The following is a 26,002-nucleotide window of genomic DNA, read 5'->3' as shown; positions in this document are numbered from 1 at the left end:
TATTCTAACTCTACAATTCTAAGTTACGGTAAGATCAATAATGTTTTAATAGATAATATATGGTAGCTAATTATAATTTATTCTCTTTCAGCCCTGAAGAAGCCAAATTAATTCTCTTTGGCGAAAACGTTCGGCGAAACAATTGATACTCAGAGTCTTTCTTGCAGATTTCCCCAATATTTAAGAGTTTACTATATATATATATACTATATATATATATATATATATATATATATATATATACTATATATATATATATATATATATATATACTATATATATATATATATATATATACTATATATATATATATATATATATACTATATATATATATATATATATATATATATATATATATATACTATATATATATATATATAAATATATATATATATAAATATATATATATATATATATATATATATATATAGATATATATATATATATATATATATATATATATATATATATATATATATATATATATATATATATATATATATATATATATATATATATATATATATATATATATATATATATATATATATATATATATATATATATATATATATATATATATATATATATATATATATATATATATATATATATATATATATATATATATATATATATATATATATATATATATATATATATATATATATATATATATATATATATATATATATATATATATATAGTAATTTTTTTTCGTTGTATCGTTTTTGAGCTTCATATTTATATAGATTACACTGTTTAACAACATCAACTACAGGTTTTTCGCTGGAGACCAGGAGAAATCACAGAGACCTTCCACTACTTTTAATATCATAAATGGTATATGCAGTGGTTCTCAACTTGCGACTTGTGAATAAGATCGGATTGCTCGTACCACAACGCTCAAACAGACAAATGTGAACATTTCATGTAACGTCTCAGATTCAATGCACTCTTTTCATACATACCTAGAGTTTTGAGGTCAGCTAACTCCCTTTATGATTTACATTTGATTGACAAATCCAGTCGTTTTAAAAGCCACTTATGTAGGATTAATATTTATGTAATACGTTTGTAATCATTTTTATTTTGGGTTTTTATCAAATTGTACTGTTATTGTTGTTTAAATAATTATATTTTATAATTTTGCGTTTAATATTATGCATACTCTGATATTTTATAATTGTATTTCTGCTCTATTGTAAAAAAATATATTTTCTCATTTTATAGAATTGCGCTTGCCCGAAAATAACTAATGAATATTTAGATTTTTTTACATTCATTGTAATTTTATTATTGAATCGCAGGAATAACAACAATTTAATTTTAATTAGTAACGAAAGAAGAAAATTAAATAGACAATCAAGTCTCACAATTCCAGCACCCGATGATTTTGTTGTGGGCGCATCTGGTGCTGGTCCTGGTTCTGTTTTTGGGTCGGGCTCTTGTGCAAACGCAAATTTTACCATTATAACGGCGATTATATATATCAGCAGTTAATATTCTTTGCATTGACATTTTCTTTATCGCTAGATGTATCAATATGTTGGAGCTAATTTGATGACAGTTCTGTCTGCGAAACAATCTTCAACCTAATATCAATAATATTTAGATTGTGTCAAATTTTTTAGTATACTTTTGCTATATTTTTTGACAAAAGGATATATGTTAGTTTTTATTTTAGGCTTTCCCCAAGAGGAGAAAACATTGAAAAATATGAAGACAGTACCCGTATATACATGTAATAAAGAACAACATACGAGTCAACCTGTCGAAGGAAATCCATTAAAATGTGAAATTTGTTTTAAACAGTTTTATCAACTAATTAATTTGAAAAAACATATGAGATTGCACACCGGAGAAAAACCTTTCAAGTGTGAAATTTGTTTTAAGCAGTTTTCTCAACTAAGTAATATGAAACAACATATGAGATTGCACACTGGAGAACAACCATACAAGTGTGAAATTTGTTTTAAGCGATTTTCTCAGTCCAGTGCTATTAAATACCATATGATATCGCACACTGGAGAAAAACCTTACAAGTGTGAAGTTTGTTTTAAGCAGTTTTCTCAAAGTAGTCATATGAAACAACATATGGGCTTGCATACTGGGGAACAACCATACAAGTGTGAAATTTGTTTTAAGCAGTTTTCTCAACGAAGTCATATGAAAGAACATATGAGCTTGCACACTGGAGAACAACCATACAAGTGTGAAATTTGTTTTAAGAAGTTTTCTCAGTCCAGTGCTATTAAATACCATATGATATCGCACACTGGAGAAAAACCTTACAAGTGTGAAATTTGTTTTAAGCAGTTTTCTCAAGGAAGTTATATGAAACAGCATATGAGATTGCACACTGGGGAACAATCATACAAGTGTGAAATTTGTTTTAAGCAGTTTTCTCAACGAAGTTATATGAAACAACATATGAGATTGCACACTGGAGAAAAACCATACAAGTGTGAAATTTGTTTTAAGCAGTTTTCTCAACTAAGTAATATGAAACAACATAAGAGATTGCACACTGGGGAAAAACCTTATAAGTGTGAAATTTGTTTTAAGCTGTTCCCAAAAAACGGTAGTTTAAAATCACATTTGAAAGTGCACACTAGAAAAAAGCCTTAAAAGTGCGAATTTTGTTTTAAATATGTAGTTTACTACAGGAAATAGTTTGAAACGACATATGAGATTGCACACTGAAAAACCTTAGAAGTATGTAATTATATAATAGTATATAAAACAGTTTGCTCAAGCAGGTAATCAGAGAACACATAATGTGATATTCCAGAGAGAAGCAAGATAACGTGTGAAATTTTTTTCTTAATTATAATTTAATCGCGCATATGTAAATTTACCAATATGTCATATTTTATTCCAAGTGATTTTAATGATACATTGGAAGATGCACACTTGAAAGAAACTGTTGAGATTTGTGTTATAAATAAATGTTGATATTATTTAGAACAAGAAATACTTTTTGAATAAATTCTTAACGTTGATAAATTATCCAGCATTTGGCACCAATTTTCGTTATTAAGTCAGTCGCCGGTCACCACTGTCTGTCGCATCTGTGTAAACTAATTCTTGTTAATGTGGGGTCACGCGTTTTTGATCTATACAATTTTGGAATGGCGCAGCCAATTAATTAAGAATTAATTTTATTTTATATTGGGCGTAATGTTACAGACATAAAAAGGCGCCATACCTTTTTATTACACTTGACTTATTTTATTATCCTATGACACACGACAGTTGTTACTGAAGACACGAACTTGCTGTCATTGTTGCCAACACAACATTTTAAAGGTTTGCTCCCAAAATGTACTCTAACACCCTCCCTCTTTCTTTCTTTCTCCCCCTCCTTTTACCCTAACAGGGTGTCGGATAACACCCTCCCTCAAACCTGTAAAAACTCTAAACTAAACTACTAAATTTAACATTTTGACAAATTTAGAAAAGTTTTCACGACTTAAAGCTTTAGTGAACACATCTGCCAGCTGACTATCTGTAGGAATATATTCTAATTTTAACATGTTACTATTTACTATGTCCAACACAAAATGCAGTTTAACATCTATATGTTTGCATCTCCTGTTATTCTCAAAGTTGTGAACTAATTTAATAGTGCTTTGGTTGTCTTCAAACAAACAAACTGGCAATTGTATATTACGTTGCCGTTAATGCAAAATGTCATATGTTTAAAAATGCACTTTTCAGGAGACAAAAAAACTGAATAATATTTACTGTGTGAGTAGTGTTTTTCTCCAAATTAGAAGATATACAATACATATTGTCCTTTGTCTTTAAGTATATCTTCTAATTTGGAGAAAAACACTACTCACACAATAAATATTATTCAGTTTTTTTTGTCTCCTGAAAAGTGCATTTTTTAACATACGACATTTTGCATTAACGGCAACGATTAATTTCTAAATCTGACAACAAATTTTTAATATATAAAAATTCACATGATGTAGTGCAAACTGCTACAAACTCTGATTCCGTGCTTGATAAAGTTACAAATGTTTGTTTTTTGGAACTCCAAGAAATTAAATTACCAAATATTTTAAAACAGTATCCACTTATGGATTTTCTGTCAATTACATTACCTTTTAGCCCAGTCAGCATATGTATAAGCTACCAAGCTATCATAAGTACAGTAAAAATACAACTTATAACTGACAGTAGTTTTTAGATATTTTAGAACTCTAAAAAGATGTTTAAAATGTTCATTGTTGCAGTCTTTAAACTGACCAAAATAGCTAATACTAAAACATATATCTGGTCTCGTTCCCATCATTACATACATAAAACTTTCTAGTAGTTCCTAAGGTAATTTTGTCATTTTTTTTTCTTCAACATTTCTTTTTAAATTTAAATTCTTTTCTATTGGTGTTTTGAAATTTTTTAAATTTTCTACATTAAACCTTTTAATTAAAATTTTTATAGCAGATATCTGATCTATACAAATAGTCCTATTTTCTAAATCTCTAATAATTCTAATGCCTAAAAAGTTAAATATGTCATTGATTGATTTTTTAATTTTAAATGTTTCACCATTAAATGTTTGATTCCATGCCTTTGGAGCTTGTTTTAAACCATAGATTGCCCGTTTTAACAGACAAACCTTACGTCTGTCCTCTTCTGATACTTTTAATCCTTCTGGAATTTTCATAAAAAGTTTTTCTTTGATATTACTATGCAAAAAGGCATTTTTAACATCCAGTTGTTCTAATTCCAAATTATAGTTGTTGCAAATAGCCAATAATATTCTTAGAGTTGAAAGTTTTGCAACTGGAGCATGAATTTGACCAAACTCACCAAAATCATGTTGTTCAAATCCTCTAGCAACTAATCTTGCTTTATATAAACATTTTCCTTTTTCATCATCATTGACTCTAAATACCCATCTGTTTCCAATAACATTTTCTTTTTCTGGGTTTTCTACCAATTTCCATGTATTATTAGCTTTTAAATCATTGAGTTCATCATCAATAGCATTTTCCCAATTATTCCAATTTGAACTTTGTTGTGCTTGATAGTATGTTTGAGGAACATCCGACAACTCACTCAGTAATACCAAACAGCTTATGTCCATTTCATAGTCAATGAATTTAGCAGGTAACCTACTTTTGGCTTTTTGATCTAGCATTTTGCTCCATATCTTCTAATACATATTATGTTTCTCTTATTTCATTTGTCTCTTCTATCTTCCCTTTTGCAATTTCATGTATGATGCCATTAACATTTTTCCAATCATTTTGTTTGTTTCCTATCTGGAAAATATTTAAAATTGTTCTTATCAAATATGACATTCCTACTGTGAACAAAACTTATTTTCATTTTCGTTCCATAGTTTATATCCATTTTCAGTATAGCCGATAAATCTGCACTTCAAACCTGTATCATCCAGTTTTGATCTAAGAGAATCTGGAATTCTTGCATAAGCTATACATCCAAAAACTCTCATATTGCTAACATTTGGCTTCTTATTTAGCCATAACTCATAAGCAGTTTTTTCTTTATTCAAACATGATTGTGTTCTGTTGTTTATAAAGGCTGATACAAGCACTGCCTCTTCCCAGAATGACTTGTCTATATTTGCTTGATTAATCATTGATCTTGCTCTATCCATCAATGTTTGGTTCATTCTTTCTGCTACACCATTGAGTTGTGGAGTATATAAAATTTGAATGGCCTTTTGTGAACAAAAATCTACAAAACATTTTGATCTATACTCACCTCCATTATAAGATTGTAACCTCGGAAACCTTTTTTGGATGGTGCTAGAAAGGTCACCATGGAGACACTGCGGACGGCAGCCAGATGGTTGGTGGAGAGCGAGTCGTGGGTTCGAAACTAGCTTTTGGAACCGGGAATGGGTCCAACGGACGAAATAAGTAAAGTTAGGATAAGAGATATTGGAAAAGATACAGAAATAAACAAAAAGATAGATCGGTAAAATTACCAAAGATAAGATAAGATAGGGAACAGGGCGCCACTTAACTTTTTGGGGTTTAAGGAGAAAATTAAGAAACCTTAGAAAAGAAAAGAAATAAAGAAAGATATTTTGGTTCTGAGACCAAATATAAGGAAAGATCTCCACAGTTAACTATTTAATAAATTTGGTCAACACTCTACATAAAAAAGTAATAAACATATTAGGTGGACTCCGTCCATCTACTTACCTACGAAACTTAATCGGCCTGATCTTTCTACTGGTCAAAGGTATAGTAATACTTAAAGGTAAAAAGCAAATATTCAGAGTTATGGTTATATCAGGAAACTTTGTTAGGAGTCGACAAATAAAATACATACATAAAACAAAAACAATATATTCAACAACACAATGATGTCGGTAGCTAAACATACATACAAGTAATAAAAATACACCATCAACTATGAAATGGTAGTGTACACATAAAAATAAGCAGTAATATGAATAATAAGTAACTTTACAAATACAACAATATAATGCACAGGTTCAATTATCAGCGAAGAGAGCCTGATAGTGAATAAGAAAAAATTCAACCAAGGTTGATTAAAGGTCTCTCTTTGCTGTTTAATGGCATATCTCGAGACACTGGGTTAAAAATGCATAATAGTTATAGCAAATAACAAAAATTAATCAAATCTAAATTTACAAGAATACAAAAATGTTACCGAACTAAAAATTTAGCCAAACCGCACTTGGTTAAGTTGATTATCTATCTCGCACTGTTATTTAATGATTAAGAACTAAATGTTCGTAGTTATGTTTATTGAAATTTCCTAGTAGCTGATGGAAAGTTCGTAAGAAAATATTGAATGTAAAAAATCAGTAGTTACTCTCAACTACAGGTGAAGATATGGATGAACTTAGATTCGCCCAGATAATTGAAAAAAAATATAATAGAATACCATATTATTCGCCCAGATAAGTGGAGATACTAAGATTATTGTAACTTACAGTAATTCCTGATGACTGCTGTACTATTTCACTGAAGTTAATTTACTTTACTATAATACTTTACTTGTATCAAACACTGAAGTTAATCAAAATTAAAGGTACTCTATACCAATATTTAATCTAATATGATATTAGATCAAAAAAACTCAAATATACAAGTGTATACACACTTAGAAAGAAAATGCACAGATAACAGAGACGATAAGATATGAAGAACGTCTTTACTCGACGAATGCCCACCGGGAAGTAAATTGATTCCTCTAAAATTTTACCAAACTACTCAAGAAAAAGGTGGGGAATATGACAATCAGCCTGTATCTATTTCTAAGAAGACAAAAAGATTCTAACGAACATTGAAGCTAACGGTACCCTTCTAGATAGGAAAGTGATGAAATATAAAATCCTCGGAATTCGTTCTCCTCAGAAAAAATACGACAACGTGCCTTCGGCGATATTTAACAAATTTATCATAAAGGAACCCGGCCTTAGAGCCGGAAGGAATTAACCGAGGATTACCTAAACCGTCGTTTTTAAATAAGTAGGTAGATTGTTCCGTAATATTTCGGTAATTTTCAATAAAGTTTCCTAATGGCCAACCGACCTACCGCGTATCTATTATTTGCAAATACGGCCATCGGCGTCTCAGCAACGGGGTAAAAGGATTAGAAATAATTTAATATATTACTTTACTTTACTTAATCAGTAGACCCATTTGTACCTTTCGGTGTTGGGCCGTTTAAAATACAATTCATTACATTACAATATTTGACAGTCTTCCGAGGTGTCCTAGCTCTTAACGAACTTTCTCCATTCCTTCCTATTGGATGCCATCTGTGTTGCTTCCTGCCAAGTCTTACCCTTACTCTGCAATATCTGCGAGATGTCACTGTTCCATTCTTTAATGGGTCTTCCTCTTCTGTTCTTCCCTATTGGTTTGGCATCCCACACTCTTTTAACTTGTCTATTATTGTCCATCCGGGTTAGATGTCCGAACCATGCCAATTTTTTCTCTTTGATTGACTCGAGTATCGGTTTGATTTTGAGTCTTTCTCTTATTTCTTCATTTCTGATTCTATCAATTCTTTTTACTCCTATCGTTCTTCTGAGGTATTTCATCTCTGCTGCCTGAATTCTGCTCTGATGTCTTTTGTTTAATATCCAATTTTCTGATCCATATGTCACTGTAGGTCTATATATTGTTTTGTATATTGTCATCTTGGTCTTTGTTGATATTTCTTTGTTATTAAGGAATCCTCTATTTAGTGCTTGGAATAGTTTTCCTGTGTTTTCCATTCTGTTGTTAAGATCATCCTCGATGTCTCCTTTGTTGTTGATTACTGTTCCTAAGTATTTGTATGAATTTGTCTGTATTATTTTTTGTTGGTCTATCATTACTTCTATTTGATCTTCCGTCCCTTGTTTCCTTGATATTTTCATTATTTGAGTCTTCTCTTTGTTTACGTTTAAGTTGTATTTGCTTGCTTCTAGGTTCCATTTCTCTAAGTTGTATTTCAGTTTTTCTGCAGTTTCCGCAATTAATACTATGTCGTCTGCAAATATACACATCTCAGCATTTATCATTTGCATTCTGTTCCAACCGATGCAGTATTTCTTGAATGTTTTCTTACATTCTTTCACTATCTTATCTATTACATTTATGAATAGTACTGGGCTGAGACTTCCCCCTTGTCTAACTCCTTGTGTTGTTTCAAATGGTTCTGACTGTATATTTAACATTCTTACTGTATTTGTTGTTTTCATGTATATACTCTTTGTTGCTTCTATCAGTTCTTCACTTACTTGTTTCTTCTTTAGGCTTTCCCATATATCTTTTCTTTTGACTGAGTCGAATGCTTTTTCCATGTCTATAAAGCTCAGATGTATTTCTTTATTTTTCTTTAAGGCTTTTTCTATTACCTGTTGCATGGTGAATATATAGTCTTGTGTGTTGTGTCCTTTCCTGAATCCACTTTGTACATCCTCTAATTTATGTTCTATTTCTAATTTTCCTTTCTATTATGGTTTCGTATACTTTTGCTGCTACACATAGTAGTGATATACCTCTATAGTTCCTACAGTCTCTTGTGTTTCCTTTCTTGTATATAGGTATAATTACTGCATTTGTCCATTCTCTGGGTATTACTTTTCTCTTCCATATTAGGTTATATATGTATAACAATTTTTCTTTTGCTTTTACTCCTATATATTTCATCATTTCTGGTGCTACTTCATCGCTTCCTGGTGCTTTTCCAATCTTTATCTTTCTTATTGCTTCTTCCAGTTCTTCTTTTTCTATAATTTCTGGATTTTCCGTGTTTCTCATGGATACTCTCCTGTTGTGGCTTTCCTTCTCCATTGTATTCGCTTGATTTCCATTCAGTATCAGCTGAAAATGTTCCCTCCATCTTTCCATTATTGTCTTATCGTCGTTTATTATTGTTCCTTCCTTGTTCATTATTTGTTTCAGTTTCGTTTCTTTGTTGCTTCTTAGGTTTTTCAGTATTCTGTAAAATAATTTTACGTTTTCTGTGCTGTTTTCTTCCATTTTTCCCCGAATTTTTCCCAACTTTTCTTTTTCTCCTTCTTAACTATCTCTTTAACTTTTGTTCTTTGTCTCTTATAATTTTCATATTTTTGTTGTGTTTTGTCTTGGATGTATTCTTTCCATAATTTCTTCTTTTCTTTTATTTCTCTTTTCACTTCATCGTTCCACCAAGATGTTCGTTTCCCTCTGTTGTGATTTCTTGTGGTTCCACATATTGATTTAGCTGTTTTTATCATCGCATTTTTAAATTTTCTCCATTCTTCTTCTATTGTTTCTGTTATTTCATGTTCATTATCCATCTCTTTCTCTAGTCCTTCTGAGTATCTTATTCTCGTTGTTTCTTCCCTTAGTTTATAAATTTTTATTATTTCTTTGTGTTTTCTGTTTATGTTCTCATTTCTTTTTATTTCTTTTCTTTTGCTTTTGAATGTGGTTTCTAGTAGATAGTGGTCACTACCAATTTCATAACTCCTTTTTACCCTTACGTCTCTTATCCAGTTCTTCTCTGTTTTTTGCACTATAGTATAGTCTATAATTGATTGTTCGTCTCTTGATTTGACTTCTCTTGTGATCTTGTGTATCCTTTTATGTTGGAAGTGTGTGTTCATAATCACCAGGTTATTGTCTAGACAGAATTCGAGTAGTAATTTTCCATTTTTGTTTAGTTTGTCCTCCCCATAAGGTCCGATGACATTGTTCCATTTTTCTGTTTCTTTCCCCCTCTACTGTTCATGTCTCCTGTGATCACAATTTTCTCTGTACAATCATTTATCACTTCTTGTAATTTGTCCCAGAATTCACTCCTTTCGTTTTTTGTTGCGTTTTCATCTGGTCCATAACATATGATTAGGTTTGTATTGGTTTCCTCTGTATCCATATCTATGTCTACTCTTAGTATACGTTCGTTGTAATATATCCAATTTTTTATTTTGTTGATACTCTCCTTCTTTATCATGCACGCTACTCCTGCCTGAGCTCTCTTCGTTTCTTCCACTCCACTGTATATTAGTAACATTCCGTTTTCTAATATTATTGATCCTTTTCCTTTTTTCTTTGTCTCTGTTATAGCTACTATTTCAATGTTCTTATCTCTAATTTCTTCCCCCAGTTCTATTTCCTTTCCATTTATACCTCTCACATTCCATGATGCCATTTTCCAAATTGTTTTGTTCTTTTCTGTGTTTAAGTTGTACTTCAATTTGTTTTTACTCCCGTTTGTGTTATTATCTTTAGATCTGCTCATGTCCCTGTTCTGTGCCTGTTTTGTTTCTCGGTCCGTTATTGTGTTTTCTTCAGCTAGTTTTTTGAACTAGTTGGTTCTGTATTGTATGTTATTTTTTCTATCTGGCTTGTTTTTTGATTACATTTCCACTTAATGCCTTCAATAACTATGAAACCATATCCAATTTTTGTCCTTTTCCCATTAGTCTTTTCATCTGCTGCTATCTTCCTAAGATTTCTTTGTATCTATCTCTTTTAATGTTAGATCACATTCTATATATACTCTATGTTGCTTATAGTTTATTAGGTTATCCTTGGCTTTCAGTATTTTCATTTTATCTTCGAATTTTTTACATTCGATAACACACATTGTTTCATTTATCTTTTGTACCCTATTTATTTCTGATTTTACTCCCATTTTTGTTTCTATGAAGTTCTCCAGTTGCTCTGCTTCTATTGTGTCTATTGGTAAGCCTCTCATAATTAGGTTATTTTTCTTCTTTTCTTTCTGACATGCTTCCAATGCTATTTCTATTTTATCTATTTTTTGTTTCATCGTTGTCATTTCTTTCTTTAGATTTTCATTTTCTCTTATTATTTCTTTCATTTGCAATTTGTATTCACTATTTTCCTTCCTAATTTCTTTTAGTTTCTCAATCATATTACCCATTGTATTTTTTATCTCTTCCAGGTCATTGTTTTTCTTTTATTATCGCTTGCTATTTGTCTCATTAGTTCCATCATTTCGTTCTGGCTGCTGTTTTCATTCGTTGTTGGTTTCGACCTGTCTGGCGTTCGGCTCACTTTTCTGCTCCTGCTAAATATATCTATCTCCTCTTTGCTTTTTCTTTTACCATCTTCATCAACCTTACCATCCGCCATTTTTCTTCTTATTTAAATAATTAAAGTATTTATAAATATAAATATTATAAGTAACGGTTACGGATCTCGACAAGCGCCGCGCCTACCTCTACAGTTAAATCTTAGCTATTATCATAGTATAAAAAATATCATTTGTGGTTAAACTGTGCTATTATTCTCGATCCTAATCAGTTTCGACTTCTACCACTTGTAAATACAAAAATACAATCAATATCAAAACAGCAAATAAATTCAGCCTTTATAATTCTGTATAGTTTTACCGAAACCTGAATAATAGACCTATTGTTTTTGTTGATAATTATTATTGTTTATCGTTCTTAATCACCCGTCCAGCGCAACAAGCTCAACTCGTTTCGACCACTCAGAAGTTTCACTTTTATTCGCAGGGCAATTAAAACTAACTATTAATTTAATACAGTTCAAAATCAGATAACTGATTATTTACTTACATAAAGGTCCTTTTTAAATACACTACACTAATTTGCATGCAGATTACACTCGAAACCACCCAAAATTGGAATTTAATTTCGGAGCGACACTACACACGTCCACCTAGTCTGACTGCTAATCTTCATTTAATATATTAACTATAAAAAAAATGTTACATTTTATTTTAGTAATTTCTTACCACAAAACAAAGATGTTACCTTTGCTTCATAATCTTTTATACAGTTAATTACCTCATTTTTATGTTAAATTACATACACCATGACAAACCTTGAGTAATCATCTACAAAAGTTACAAAATAACTATTACCATTATGTGATATTGGTGTAATAGGACCGCAAATATCTGTATGTATCATTTCCAGAACTCTACTTGATTTTTTACTTTTTGAAAAATATGGCAAACACTTTTGTTTGCTTTTTATACAGATATCACACAACCCATCATGTTCTGAACTTGCAAACTGCATGCCATTAACCAAATTTTTATTTTTTATTTGTAACAATGAATTATAATTTAATTTTAAAATACAATATCTAAATTGATCTTACTTCCGTGGCTCAGTATCAATTATGTTGTATTTGCAAGTATGAGAACAAAAAGGAATAAAATATACACAAACAATACCATATGTACCTTTTATCAAATATTATATCATGGAAATTCAAATATACCAGCTGTATAAAAAATAGATTTACAAAAAAAAACAAGATCATATATAATTATCAGTATAAATCACAACAGATCATATGATCCTAATGTGCCCTCGGGTCCTATAAATTTGTATAAAAAAAACTGTTTCTATTCAATTCTATATCCAAAAACAAAACTTCGCTCCGAATCTCTGGGCCTATCTTTTGTTTTCAATAAAACCAAACTAAACTTTATGTCGATTCTCCCCATGCTGTTTCTGCACACCTCCTGATCTCGTTTACTCTCTTACCAAAACGTATGCAGCATCACCTCAAATAATTCTTATATTAAAAGAAAGACTTACAAATTGTGAATTTAAAGATCATTTCTTACACTGTCACGGCTTTCTTCTGCCACAAACAACTTCACAAAATTTTTTTCACGATTCAAAACTTTATCTCACAACGTCCATACCTTTTTTTCTTATCACAGGAAACAACCTTTTCTCTTCCAGTTCTATCTTAGTTTCCTTTGCCCAAACAAACCAAACTAACTTCCCTTTCCTCTTACTTCTCCAATCCTTCTCTCGAACCAATCAAATCACTCAAAACAAAAATACCTTACCATCCCCCCCTTTCTCTCGTCAAACTTTCCTGGACTCACTATACTGTCTTTTATTAGAATCCACTATCAAATTCTTTTGTCAACAAAACCCTAACGACCGTACATTGTTTTTTTTTAATTGAATTGAATTGAAAGCTTTCATTTTGACACAATTTACATTACCTGGAAAACCCGAAGTTCATTTTTATATTATACAAATCCTTACTAAGATCTCCTTACTCTAAATCTAAGTTAAATAACGAAATATACAAATAATAGTTCTTGGTAACCGAATATTAGGGAAACACAAACGACCTTTCATTGCCCCGTTTGTTTGCACAAGTTTTTATACACTTTTAAACTTTTGTTTAATGATGCACTTTACCTACATTAATTACATAGTCTTAATCTAAAGAAACAAATGCCTGCATATTCCAATTTCTTTAAAATTTGAGATTCATAATAAATCCCCGCCATTTGGTGAAATGAAAATCTGTGTCCTAATTCCGAATCCACTATGAATAATTTTAATGAAACATAATATTACCAACACAATTTTTTTTTTATTAATACCTTAGCTATGGAAGAACATTTTACATTACCTTCTTATTCGTGGTATTTATAAATGTCGTGTATGTTATAGATTCCGTGTATCTTATCTGACTCCATTTGTCGTAGCACATAACTGTTAATGCCATTTTCATTTTGTATTATGTACGGTCCCTCCAATAACAGCATAAGCTTTGGATATTGGATACTCCGCCCTTACCAAAACCTTTTCTCCAACCTGAAAGTGACTGGTTGCGTTTTTCTGTTTCTGTTTTGTCTCTCCAGATATTATTTTTTCTGCTTCGACGTAGCCTTCGGTGAACAGTCTCCAGCACCTCTTGATATTCTCTGGTTTCTGGGTCTTCCCATGGTCTTAGTGGTATTATCACTTTCATCACATATTCCGGCGTCTCTTTTTAGGTATGGAATTATACATAATATATATATATATATATATATATATATATATATATATATATATATATATATATATATATATAATAATTTTCCGTTTTCGTATATCGTTTTTAAGCTTCATATTTATATAGTTTACACTGTTTAACAACATCAACTACAGGTTTTTCTCTGGAGACCAGGAGAAAATAGAGACCTTACACTACTTTTTAATATCACAAATGGTATATGCAGTTGTTCCCAACTTGTGAATAAGAACGGATTGTTCGTACCACGACGCTCAAACAGAGAAATGTGTATATGCAAATTTCATGTAACGTCTCATAGATTCAATGCACTCTTTTCATACATACCTAGAGTTTTGAGGCCAGCTAACTCCCTTTATAGTGGGTGATCGACGAGCGAGCCATAATACCGCGATTTTAAGAACGACGGTTTTACTCGCGGCTCGTTGGTGCTTATCGACTAGCGAGCAAAACAGTCACTGTCACAGCTAACATGTGTTCAACTGAAAGTGAAGTTTTATGTTACCTCGCTATAGCATACTACGAAATTACAAAAAAAAAAGCGGAGACGCCCTAGACGTTGCGTATTTATTTGTAAGTTTAACATATGCGGTAAGTCGAGTTGTTTTATTTTTGTATTCTGTCGATGTACATTTCCATAAACAAACACAGTCTCGTAAACAATATATAAATTCTAATAAAAAGTCGTGGCTGAGAGTACGCAACGCATATCCATGATTAAAAACTGATCTTTTCACTTCAACGGTCGCTGAAAACTGCCGGTTTTGCTCGCCAGTAGTGATACACGCGCGGTTTTAAATGACGAGCCAAGTAAAAAATAAAACAAACTGACGAGCCACAAGCCAGGCTCGTCGGTATATAAAACCGCGGTATTGCAGTGATACACTGGCGAGCTTTACCGACGAGCCACAAAACCGCGGTTTTACTAGCCTGTCGATAAGGGCGTTATGATTTACATCTGATTGACAACTCCATTAGTCGTTTTAAAAGCCACTTATGTAGGATTAATATTTAAGTAATACATTTGTAATTATTTTTATTTTATCAAATTGTACTGTTATTGTTGTTTAAATAATTATATTTTGTAATTTTGATTTTAATATTATGCTTACTCTGGTATTTTATAATTGTATTTCTACTCTATTGTAAAAAAACTATATCTTCTCATTTTATATAATTGTGCTTGCCCGAAAATAACTAAATAATATTTAGATTGTGTCAAATTGTTTAGTATACTTTTGCTATATTTTTTGGCAAAAAAATACATGTTAGTTTTTATTTTAGGATTTCCCCAAGAGGAGAAAACATTGGAAAATATGAAGACAGTACCTGTATATACATGTAATAAAGAACAACATACGAGTCAACCTGTTGAAGAAAATTCATTAAAATGTGAAATTTGTTTTAAGCGGTTTTCTCAACTAAGTAATTTGAAACAACATATGAGATTGCACACTGGAGAACGACCATACAAGTGTGAAATTTGTTTTAAGCAGTTTTCTCGACGAAGTCATATGAAAGAACATATGAACTTGCATACTGGGGAACAGCCATACAAGTGTAAAATTTGTTTTAAGCAGTTTTCTCAATCCAGTGCTGTTAATTACCATATGATATCGCACACTGGAGAAAAACCTTACAAGTGTGAAATTTGTTTTAAGCAGTTTTCTCAACGAAGTCAGATGAAACGACATATGAGCTTGCATACTGGGGAACAACCATACAAGTGTGAAATTTGTTTTAAACAGATTTCTCGACGAAGTCATATAAAAGAACATATGAACTTGCACTCTGGAGAACAACCATACAAGTGTGAAATTTGTTTTAAGCCGTTTTCTCAGTCCAGTGCTATTAAGTACCATATGATATCGCACACTGGAGAAAAACCTTACAAGTGTGAAATTTGTCTTAAGCAGTTTTCTCAACGAGGTCATATGAAAGATCATATGAGCTTGCATACTGGGGAACAACCATACAAGTGTGAAATTTGTTTTAAGCAGTTTTCTCAACGAAGTACTTTAAACAAACATATGAGATTGCACACTGGAGAAAAACCATACAAGTGTGAAATTTGTTTTAAGCAGTTTTCTCAACTAAGTAATATGAAACAACATAAGAGATTGCACACTGGGGAAAAACCTTATAAGTGCGAAAGTTGTTTTAAGCTGTTCCCAAAAAAGGGTGGTTTAAAATCACATTTGAAAGTGCACTCTAGAGAAAAGCCTTACAAGTGCGAAATTTGTTTTAAGCAGGCTACTACACCAAATAGTTTAAAACGACATATGAGACTGCACACTGGAGAAAAACCTTAGAACTATGTAATTATATAATATAATATAGTATATATTTGTAACAGTTTGCTCAAGCAGGTAATCAGATAACACATAATGTGATATTCCAGAGTGAAGGAAGATAACGTGTGAAATTTTTTCTTAATTATAATATAATCGCGCATATGTAAATTTACCAGTATGTAATGATACATTGGAAGATGCACACTTGAAAGAAACTGTTGAGATTTGTGTTATAAATAGATGTTGATATTATTTAGAACAATTTTGAGAAAGGAGTTTGGAAACGACGAAGGGCTGAAATATGAAGTGATATCCCGTCTCAGACGTCTGGCGGTAGAGGACTACAACACCGGCATCGAAAAACTGATTTTACAATACAGTAAATGCCTTGACATTTGACAACAAAGGCAACTACATTGCGACTTTGTAAATAAAATTTTTTGTTGGTATCTTTTGTTTTCAATTTTTTAAAAGTCAGTTTCTGGACGACTTAAGTAATCATTCAAACTCTTGCAAATTTGTAGTATAAAAACAATAAATCTATTTCACCAATAAACATATTTCATTGTCTCAAAATTAATGTACCACAAGCAAGTATTAAAAATATGTGAGAAGTGGTACAGTCTATTTTGTTTGTAAGTTTGGCCACTTTTATAATAATCATGATAAAAGTGATTTGTCGCAGTAGTACATCGGACAGACCAATCTACCACCCTTGGTTGGGATAACGGACTGGTGTTCGTGTAGCTACATAGGGACTACGGGTTTACGAGGCGAGGGTGAAGCTCCACCCTGTGCCATCAATGTGCCACTCTTAAATGGTGTCTGACTCTTATTAGGGACAATATGATTCGCTAAAGGTCATGCTGTAAGGTTAGGTGGACCTGGGTCCCTGTTGGAGTGACACGAATTAAGTTCGTCTGACGAAGTAGGGATGCTGAAATGACATGATAACACTCTATTGATACCGATTCAAACACGGGATGTTTGACGAATTGTGCCATTTATTTCGCTCTTAATAATTCATATATATATATATATATATATATATATATATATATATATATATATATATATATATATATATATATATATCAGTGCGGATTTAGACGAGGGAGAAGCACAACGGACCAAGTATTCATAATCAGAGAATTACAAACAGAAAGCTATGAACACAACTTACCAACGATAGCGCTATTCATCAACTTCCAGCAAGCATACGATAGAATAAAAAGGAAGGAATTAAAGAGACCCTTGAGGAACTGGGAGTTAGCAGAAAGTTGCGTAACATGATATATCTTACTTTAGAGAATACAGAAAACAGAGTCAAAGTAAACAATCATGTATCGGATAAATTTATAGTAAACGAAGGATTAAGGCAGGGCGATCCTTTGTCATCATTACTCTTCAATTTATGCCTAGAAAAAATAATGCGAGAAGCGAAAATCAATAGAGAAGGACTCCTATATCATAAAAGACACCAAGTTTTGGCATTTGCGGATGATATAGTGTTGCTGGCAAGAGGAAAAAAAGAGCTACAGGAGATAGTACAGAGAATAGTAAAAGCAGCAAAGAAAATGGGACTTTACATAAATGAAACTAAAACAAAATGTATGCAGTGGACAGTTGATCAGTTCAGGGATGGACAAAAGTTTAAAGTAGAAGTAGAACAAAGATCATCATACGAATTCGAAATGGTAGAAAGATTTACATACCTATCACGTAAACCTAACATTAAAGAAGAAATACAAGCTAGAATAATGGCAGGCAATAGAAATGTACATGCTCTTAGTGGAATGTTAAAAAGCAAGTTTTTATCAAGAAAGGCAAAAATACAGTTATACAAAACAACTATACAACCAATAGTAACGTACTGCAGTGAGACATGGACAATGACAAAAAATGAACAAAATTTACTGGAGATATGGGAAAGGAAAATCCTGAGGAAGATATATGGAGGAATAATAAGGGACGGTTTATGGATAAGAAGATCAAATGATGAGTTAAAGAAATTATATAATCAACCTAACATAATAGGAGTCATAAAGGCACAGAGACTAAGATGGCGAGGTCACCTAGAAAGGATGCCGAACACGAGGACTCCAAAAAGGGTACTAAACTACACTATAACTTTAAAAAAGAGAAAAGGAAGGCCAAAAAATAGATGGAATCAGGAGGTAGAGAAAGATATGGAAGAAATTGGACTAGAAGGCCAGAAAAGAAAAATGAATAACAAGAAGGAATGGATGTTATATTTATTCATGGAATGAATAAATAACAATAAATGTTGCTCAATTTATCTATGTCAGACTTTTTATTAATGCAAGATGTACTGACTTCCCGCCCACACCGCTCAGGCCACGTCAGTTCAGACCACGTCAGCGCATACCGTTCCCGCGCACACAGCGAGTATAAAAGCAGCGACACAGGGTAAGACCGGTTGTCACTCGACACTGAGGAGTAGTCAGATTGAGACCTCAGTGCCGAGAGACAGTTCTTGCAATACAGAACACGATACTGGTACGTCTCGAATGAGGGGAGTAGGCAGATTGAGACCCCGAACTCGAACCGAACCGTATCACTCTTGATAATGGCTCCAAAATGGGTGCCGAAACCTTCGAGTAATAAATTCTCAACACGGTTCTTTCCGAGAACTAAGTAATTTTCATTCATCTGACCGCGGAAATTTATCCGAACATATATATATATATATATATATATATATATATATATATATATATATATATATATATATATATATATATATATATATATATATATTTTGGCAGAGCATGTAATCGATAAAGACAATATTATGGATTTTGATAACATTATCATTTTATGTAGTGAAAGTAATAAAATCATAAGGACTTTTTTGGAAATGGTTTGTATTAGCAAAAGTGATAATAATTTAAACAAAAGATCAGAAATTCAAAATCTAAGCAAAATTTATAATTATATTATTTCTTTATAATTTATATATGCAACTTGTAAAATATCACATTTTGATTTAATTTTCCACATATCTGTTAAATTTTTTCAGACATCTATCAATGGGAATGGTGAATAAATCTTCTTTTTTGTTACTGAACAAAAAAGAATTTTTAAACAAAATTTTATTTTTGGCAATATAATTGTCAAAAATAAAAATTTTAAGTTGGCATTTATGACATTGAGGCTTATTTGTCGCTATCTTTTTTACCTTAGACAAGTTGTCTAAGGATTTTACAGCTCTGGATAAAGATAAAGAAGAAGAATTGTTTTAGGTTAAATTAGGATTAAGTCGGTGGTTATGTCCAGATAATAAACATAAAATTATATGTTATAACATAGTATAAAAATTTGTGGTTAAACTGTGATTATAATAAAAATTAATATCAGTTTAAAATGGAAACTGATTGGTAAGTCGAATTATGAACAAGAGACTAATAACAAACTTTATTTAATTCTGTTATTCTAGTGTCAATTCTCCTCAATCATGTCCTCGAAAAGTACCAGCAAGTTGGAATATTACATCCAGATTTCAAGAAGCAGTTAAAGGCAGGTTCCCATATTTGTTACTTATCATTTACCATCAGATGCCCCCGCATCATTTACCAACAGATTCTCAAGAAAATTACCTTATAAAATTAATATTAAAATAGACATTGTGTCTCCAAAATAAATATATAAGAGGTTAAAAGTATCATTTCCTTTATATTTTGGTTTAACTTTTTTGCAGATTTAAAACTGGGAGAATTGCTTCATGATGATCTATTTGGCCTTTTTGAAGCTATGTCTGCCATTGAAATGATGGATCCAAAAATGGATGCTGGCATGCTCTGTAATAGAGGATCAAGAAAAATTATAACATTTGACCAAGCTGTACAAGTAAGTGTCATTTTATAAATAATAATAATAATAACAATATTTCTTTTATTAAACTTTGATCAGATAAAAGGCATATATCGAGCACAGTTTAATTTAATCTAGCCCAAGTACTTTCGATCCCTAGATCATCTTCAGGGGCATTTCGTCAATTGCGGCCTATCCGGCAAGAACAAGATGTCATAAACATATAAATGTACATCACACTACACTACAAATGGACAAACAAACACTTTAAAATTATTTAAGAAAGGCTACATTACTTGCAGAAGCCGGAGACAGAATGTCCCTGAAGATGATCTAGGGATCGAAAGTACTTGGGCTAGATTAAATTAAACTGTGCTCGATATATGCCTTTTATCTGATCAAAGTTCATTTATTCGAGCATTCAACCTTATATTTATTTCTTTTATTGACTTAAAAGAAAGTGAAAAACACATAAAACTTAAAGACTTAAATCATGAGCTATTAGGTAATTTATTTTAAGATTAAAAAAAATGTATGCTGCTATATGCACATCACAAAAGATTCTATTATCACAAAATTTTTCATCTCAGGGATTATATACACAAAAACTGACAGTAAGTCATAAATATCACAAAATGTAAAACCAAAAAAAAAATGTAGAGTTGGAAATAGTTACAACTTACCAATACCTGGGAATTCTTTATTGTTGATTTATATAAACGATCTTCCAAACATGGAACATAGGGCTAAGTATAAACTCTTTGACTTTAAAGATGATACTATGGTGGCCTTTGCATCTGATAATATTGAAGATGTGCTATGGGGTTCTATGGTGGCATGGCAGATGACTGAGCAATGGTTTGCTGCGAGTAGATTGGTTTTAAACAACAATAAAACTAAACAAGTGATTTTCACAACGAGAGATGTGAAGAATATGACACCAGCATATTGGGGTTTGAAAAGGTCTCAAAATGGACGAGGTTATTGGGCAATAAAATGTTTTAATGTGCTGCCTGATAATATCTGAAACTTGTCTGAAAATTAATTTGAAAATACATAAAATTAAAAAATATTGATAAACAATTCATAAATACAATTTTATACAATTCATAAATACTTACAACATAATTTTAATTGAGGTTTTGTACATATTTGACATTTGTAAGATTTTATATTTTTAACACTAATAAACATTATTGAGAAGTATAATTACTAACTACAGAAAAATAGACTGGGAAATGACAAATAGAGCAAAGAAATCAAACAAGGATAAAAATTACAACACAATATTCATACTGACTGTGCTCTATGCAAGTGAAAACTGGACAATTCTGAAAAAACATAAGAGCAGGATAAATGTGATGGAGATGAGACACCTAAGAAGGATATTTGGAAAGACGAAATGGGAGGATAGATTACGCAACAATACTATTAGGAGAATGGAAAACCAAGAACCAATAATGAATAAAATAGCAAAAAGACAAATGAACTGGTATGGGCATCTGATGAGGATGTAACCCAACAAAATTGCAAAAAAAGTCCATGAAGCAAGGAACATTGTAATAAGAAAAAGAGGCAGACCAAGAAAAAACTGGATCAGCAAGTAGTAGAGACAGAAAAAGTTCAATAAAAATCAGTTGAGGAATTAAAAATATAGGCAGGAAATAAAAAAGAATGGAAGAGTTGAATGAATGGAAATTAAAATTGCTAGTCCAAATCCAATACTCTGATAGAGTAAAAGGACGGGGAGAAGGAAAGAAAGAAAGATCCAGATATTATAACAACAGATATGGTTATGATACAATGCTCTATTCGTTAGTACTTTTCGACTTGATCATTTTTACAGATCAATTGACCATATGAAACAATAAAATTCCTTGCAACATCTTCCACTCGTATTAAATGACATAATAGCCTAAATAGCTTCAGACCTATTTTAAAAAATCTGTTTACTTGTTCCTGTTATATATAAAACAAGATTACTTACATACTTCCTTTATTTTTTAGGACAAGATTCTAAAATTAGATGGATTTAGCAATGCCGAATTAATTGGAATAATAGATAGTACCTTTGCTTGTCTAGTTTCTTGGCTAGAAGGGCATTCACTAGCACAGACGGTATTTATTAACTTATATCTACATAAGCCATACATAATAGAAGACAGAATTCTAAGAGTATTTTGTTTAGCCATGTACAAATTACTGGATGAGATCAAGGAACTTGTTCATAAGTAAGTTAAATTATATTTATTTATTTATTTATTTCAACGGTATAATCATTTACAATAAAATACAAAAAATAGTAAAAAGTAAAGATCCTGTAAAATAAACATCAAAACAGTAACAAAGAAACAATTAAACAGTAAAAATTTGTACATTAATACAGTATATCAAATCACAAAAGTTATAAAATATCACATATCTAGATTAATAATTAGATTCTTAAGTTGCCTTTTTGAAAACATTAATATTTGGACAGAATGGATCCAATAGTGTGCAGTGTGTCGAGTTCTATGTATTGTGTTTAAGTATACATTGGCTAATAACGGGGGGCAATTAATAACAATTTTTAGAATTTTAAACAAAAATAACATATCAGCTCTCAACCTGCAGTTCTTCAATGTAGCAATGTTAAATTGAGACATTTTTCAGTATTTTTTATATTAATATGTGCTTTAAAAGCTAAAGATCTTAGAAACTTCCTCTAAACGCTCCCCAATCCATTAATGTAGAGTTGATGAAATGGGGACCAAACAACAGAGCAGTATTCAAGACCTGAGCGTACCAGAGAGCAATACAATAATTTGAATACAATAGGTGATAGATCATAACTGTTACGATAAATAAAAACAAGATTATGAAATTCTGTTTCCTTAATTTTAAGAAAATGGCTTCTAAATGTCAATGCACAATCTAATAATACACCCAAATCTCTAATTTCAGTAACTGAATCCAAGAGTAAATCATTAAGAACATATCTATTAGCTATTAGATTATTTATATGACCAAATGAAATAAGAACATTTAGTTGGATTTAAGCATAAACCATTTTGTTTTGACCATAAACATATATTATTTACATCATCTTGCAAGAGATATCTATCCGATTTATCATGTATACAACGAAATAACTTAAGATCATCAGCAAGTGTGAGTTTTTGATCGCCTTACCAATATCGTTAATGATCAAGTTAAATACTTAACTTATTAACTTGCTGTGTATGTCCCATCAGAAAACTTTTAATCCAATTAACAATGGGGTCACCAAAGCCAGATTCATGAAGTTTGTGGACCAAAAGGTTATAATTACCCTGGCCAAAGGCCTTTGAGAAATCGGCGTAAATGCTATCAACCTGAATTTTATTCTCAAATGCACCCAACAAGTTTTGTTGATAATTGACAAGGTTTGTTACTGTTGACTTCTCATTAGAAAATCCATGCTGTTGATAAAATATTAAATTTTTGCAAGCCCAGGTGAGATTTATTGATACCAATTTATCAAGAAGTTTCAGGATTGCTTATTGAATAGTTATACCTCTATAATTGTTAACACGTCACGATGGTCAGATTTATAGATAGGTGTAAGAAAACTATTTTTCCAATATTGTAGAAATACAGATGATGACAATGATAAATTGAAAATTTGTTGTAAAGGTTTACAAAGGGAAAAATACAGTTCTTAATAAGTGCTGCAGGTATAACCCTCAGCCCCTGAAGAATATGTAGTTTTTAAACTCATAATCCCCTCTAAACATCATTCAGACTAAACTTCAGAATCTGGAAATCCACACTATAGTCCAATTTAAAATTAGGTTAATTATACTCGCTATTATTATATGTACCTGAAAAATAACTGGCAAATAGATTGACTATTTCATCACCATTCTAAGCTATTACATCCCCACCTTTATTAGACAATACATTAGGATAAGCACTAGACCCATGTGTAGCACTAACATACCTTCAAAAAGAGTGGGAATTACTTGAAAGATTTGCTTGAACATTCTCTAAATAGTTCTTATAACATACTGCTTGTAATGATTTACATGTTTTCCTTAACACCGAAAGTTCCTCATATGAGTTACCTGATGCTTTAAAATTCCTGTGAGCTATTTTTTTCTGTATAACGAGCTCAGTTAATTCTCGCGAAAACCAAACTGGAAAGTTTAATGATTTAAACCGTTTGATAGGAACAAACATATGCAGCAATTAATATCTGATTCATCTAATACCTTGTTCCAAGGAATTGAGGCTAAATATTCATTTAAAACTTGATTTTTTAAAATCATGATAGAAGACATCATATATTTAAGAAACAAATTTAAATTGGCTGCATGTAACAATATAGTAAAAGCTGAATGATGTGAAGTATTCAATAGAATATCAGTTAAAATCGAAACAACTGCATCTCTCTGAGTACAGAAAGCTAGATCTATATTGAGAACATTGTTTAACAGTTTTTATAAAATAGAACTATGAATAGGGAGGCGTTCAAGTATTAGCTAATGCAATTTTTGAACATTTGTAAAGCATCGTAACGTTTTACAAGACCCCCCCCCCCATCCTACTTAAACGTTACGTAACACCCAAGTGACCTTTTTTACGTTATAAATCATTATTAATCAGTTCACTAATAATTTTCTCTCCCAAAATCTTTATCTTGCAAAGCCTGTTTGAAAATTATATCCGAATATACAGGGTGGTGAATCGTCAAACGCGACATAGGAAACCCAGTGGAAAATTCTAAAATGTTGAATTCCTGCTTCCCTAATTATTTTACACCAAAAGTCATACTTTAACAAAAGTCATTACTTACATTCAAAAAGAATATAATACATTTATGTATTCAGTTGAGGAGAAAGTAGCAATAATAAAAATGGTTTATTCAGGCAATAGTGCGCGAATTGTCAGTTCTTTATTTGGCGTAAGATATCGCAATAAACCAATTCCAAGTCATTCAACAATTCAAAAGATTTTACAAAATTTTGAAAATACTGGGACCGTGATTTCTAATTGTACCTGTACAAACGATATTACTGAGGTACTAAGAAATTTAGAAATTCAAAATTAAATAAATGTATTAACAGCAGTTGTAGAAAATCCTAAAATAAGATCTCGGACCATTGCAGACCAGTTTAATATTCATAATTCCACGTTCTTAAAAATTTTGAAAATAAATAATTTCCGTTCATATAAATTTCAATGTTATCAAGAACTAAGAGAATGAGCGGAATTTTTGTTATGAAATTTTAGAGAGGGTAAAACATTTTGTTTAGTGATGAATGTACATTTACATTCAATAATAAACCAAATGTTCAAAATTGAAGGATTTGGTCGACAGGAAAGTCTGAGGATATCATTGAAAGCCAAATCCAGTATCGTCGAAAAATAAATGTCTGGTTAGGAATATTTAAACACAATATTATTGGACCATTTTTCTATGAGGAAAATTTAAATTCAAAAATGTTTTTAGACTTGCTACAAGAAGAGATTTTACCCAGACTTTCAGAACTAGCTCCAAATGAAGAAGACATTTGGTTTCAAATAGTTAATGAAAAATGTGATTTTCACCACAATCACAACCAATAATTGTGTA

At 31.2% G+C, this 26,002-nt stretch overlaps 1 protein-coding gene across 2 annotated transcripts in view; it reads left to right on the top strand.

Moving 5' to 3' along the window:
* LOC140450328 (N-alpha-acetyltransferase 35, NatC auxiliary subunit-like) overlaps positions 1-26,002 on the top strand; it is a 123,477-nt gene that overhangs the window by 39,726 nt on the left and 57,749 nt on the right. The window contains exons 1-4 of one of the 2 annotated variants that reach the window (XM_072543908.1): positions 19,809-19,973; positions 20,033-20,112; positions 20,294-20,442; positions 22,414-22,637. In XM_072543908.1, the coding sequence (XP_072400009.1) occupies positions 19,960-19,973; positions 20,033-20,112; positions 20,294-20,442; positions 22,414-22,637 (467 nt within the window). In that variant the 5' untranslated portion in view covers positions 19,809-19,959. Of the gene's footprint in view, positions 1-19,808; positions 19,974-20,032; positions 20,113-20,293; positions 20,443-22,413; positions 22,638-26,002 lie in introns of those variants that run through there. The other variant, XM_072543906.1, reaches the window with a different exon arrangement.

Source organism: Diabrotica undecimpunctata, chromosome 9 (assembly GCF_040954645.1).
Source record: "Diabrotica undecimpunctata isolate CICGRU chromosome 9, icDiaUnde3, whole genome shotgun sequence".
NCBI classification, from domain to species: Eukaryota; Metazoa; Arthropoda; class Insecta; order Coleoptera; family Chrysomelidae; genus Diabrotica; species Diabrotica undecimpunctata.
Note: the sequence above shows the minus strand (reverse complement) of the source record. Positions and strands in the feature narration are given on the sequence as shown.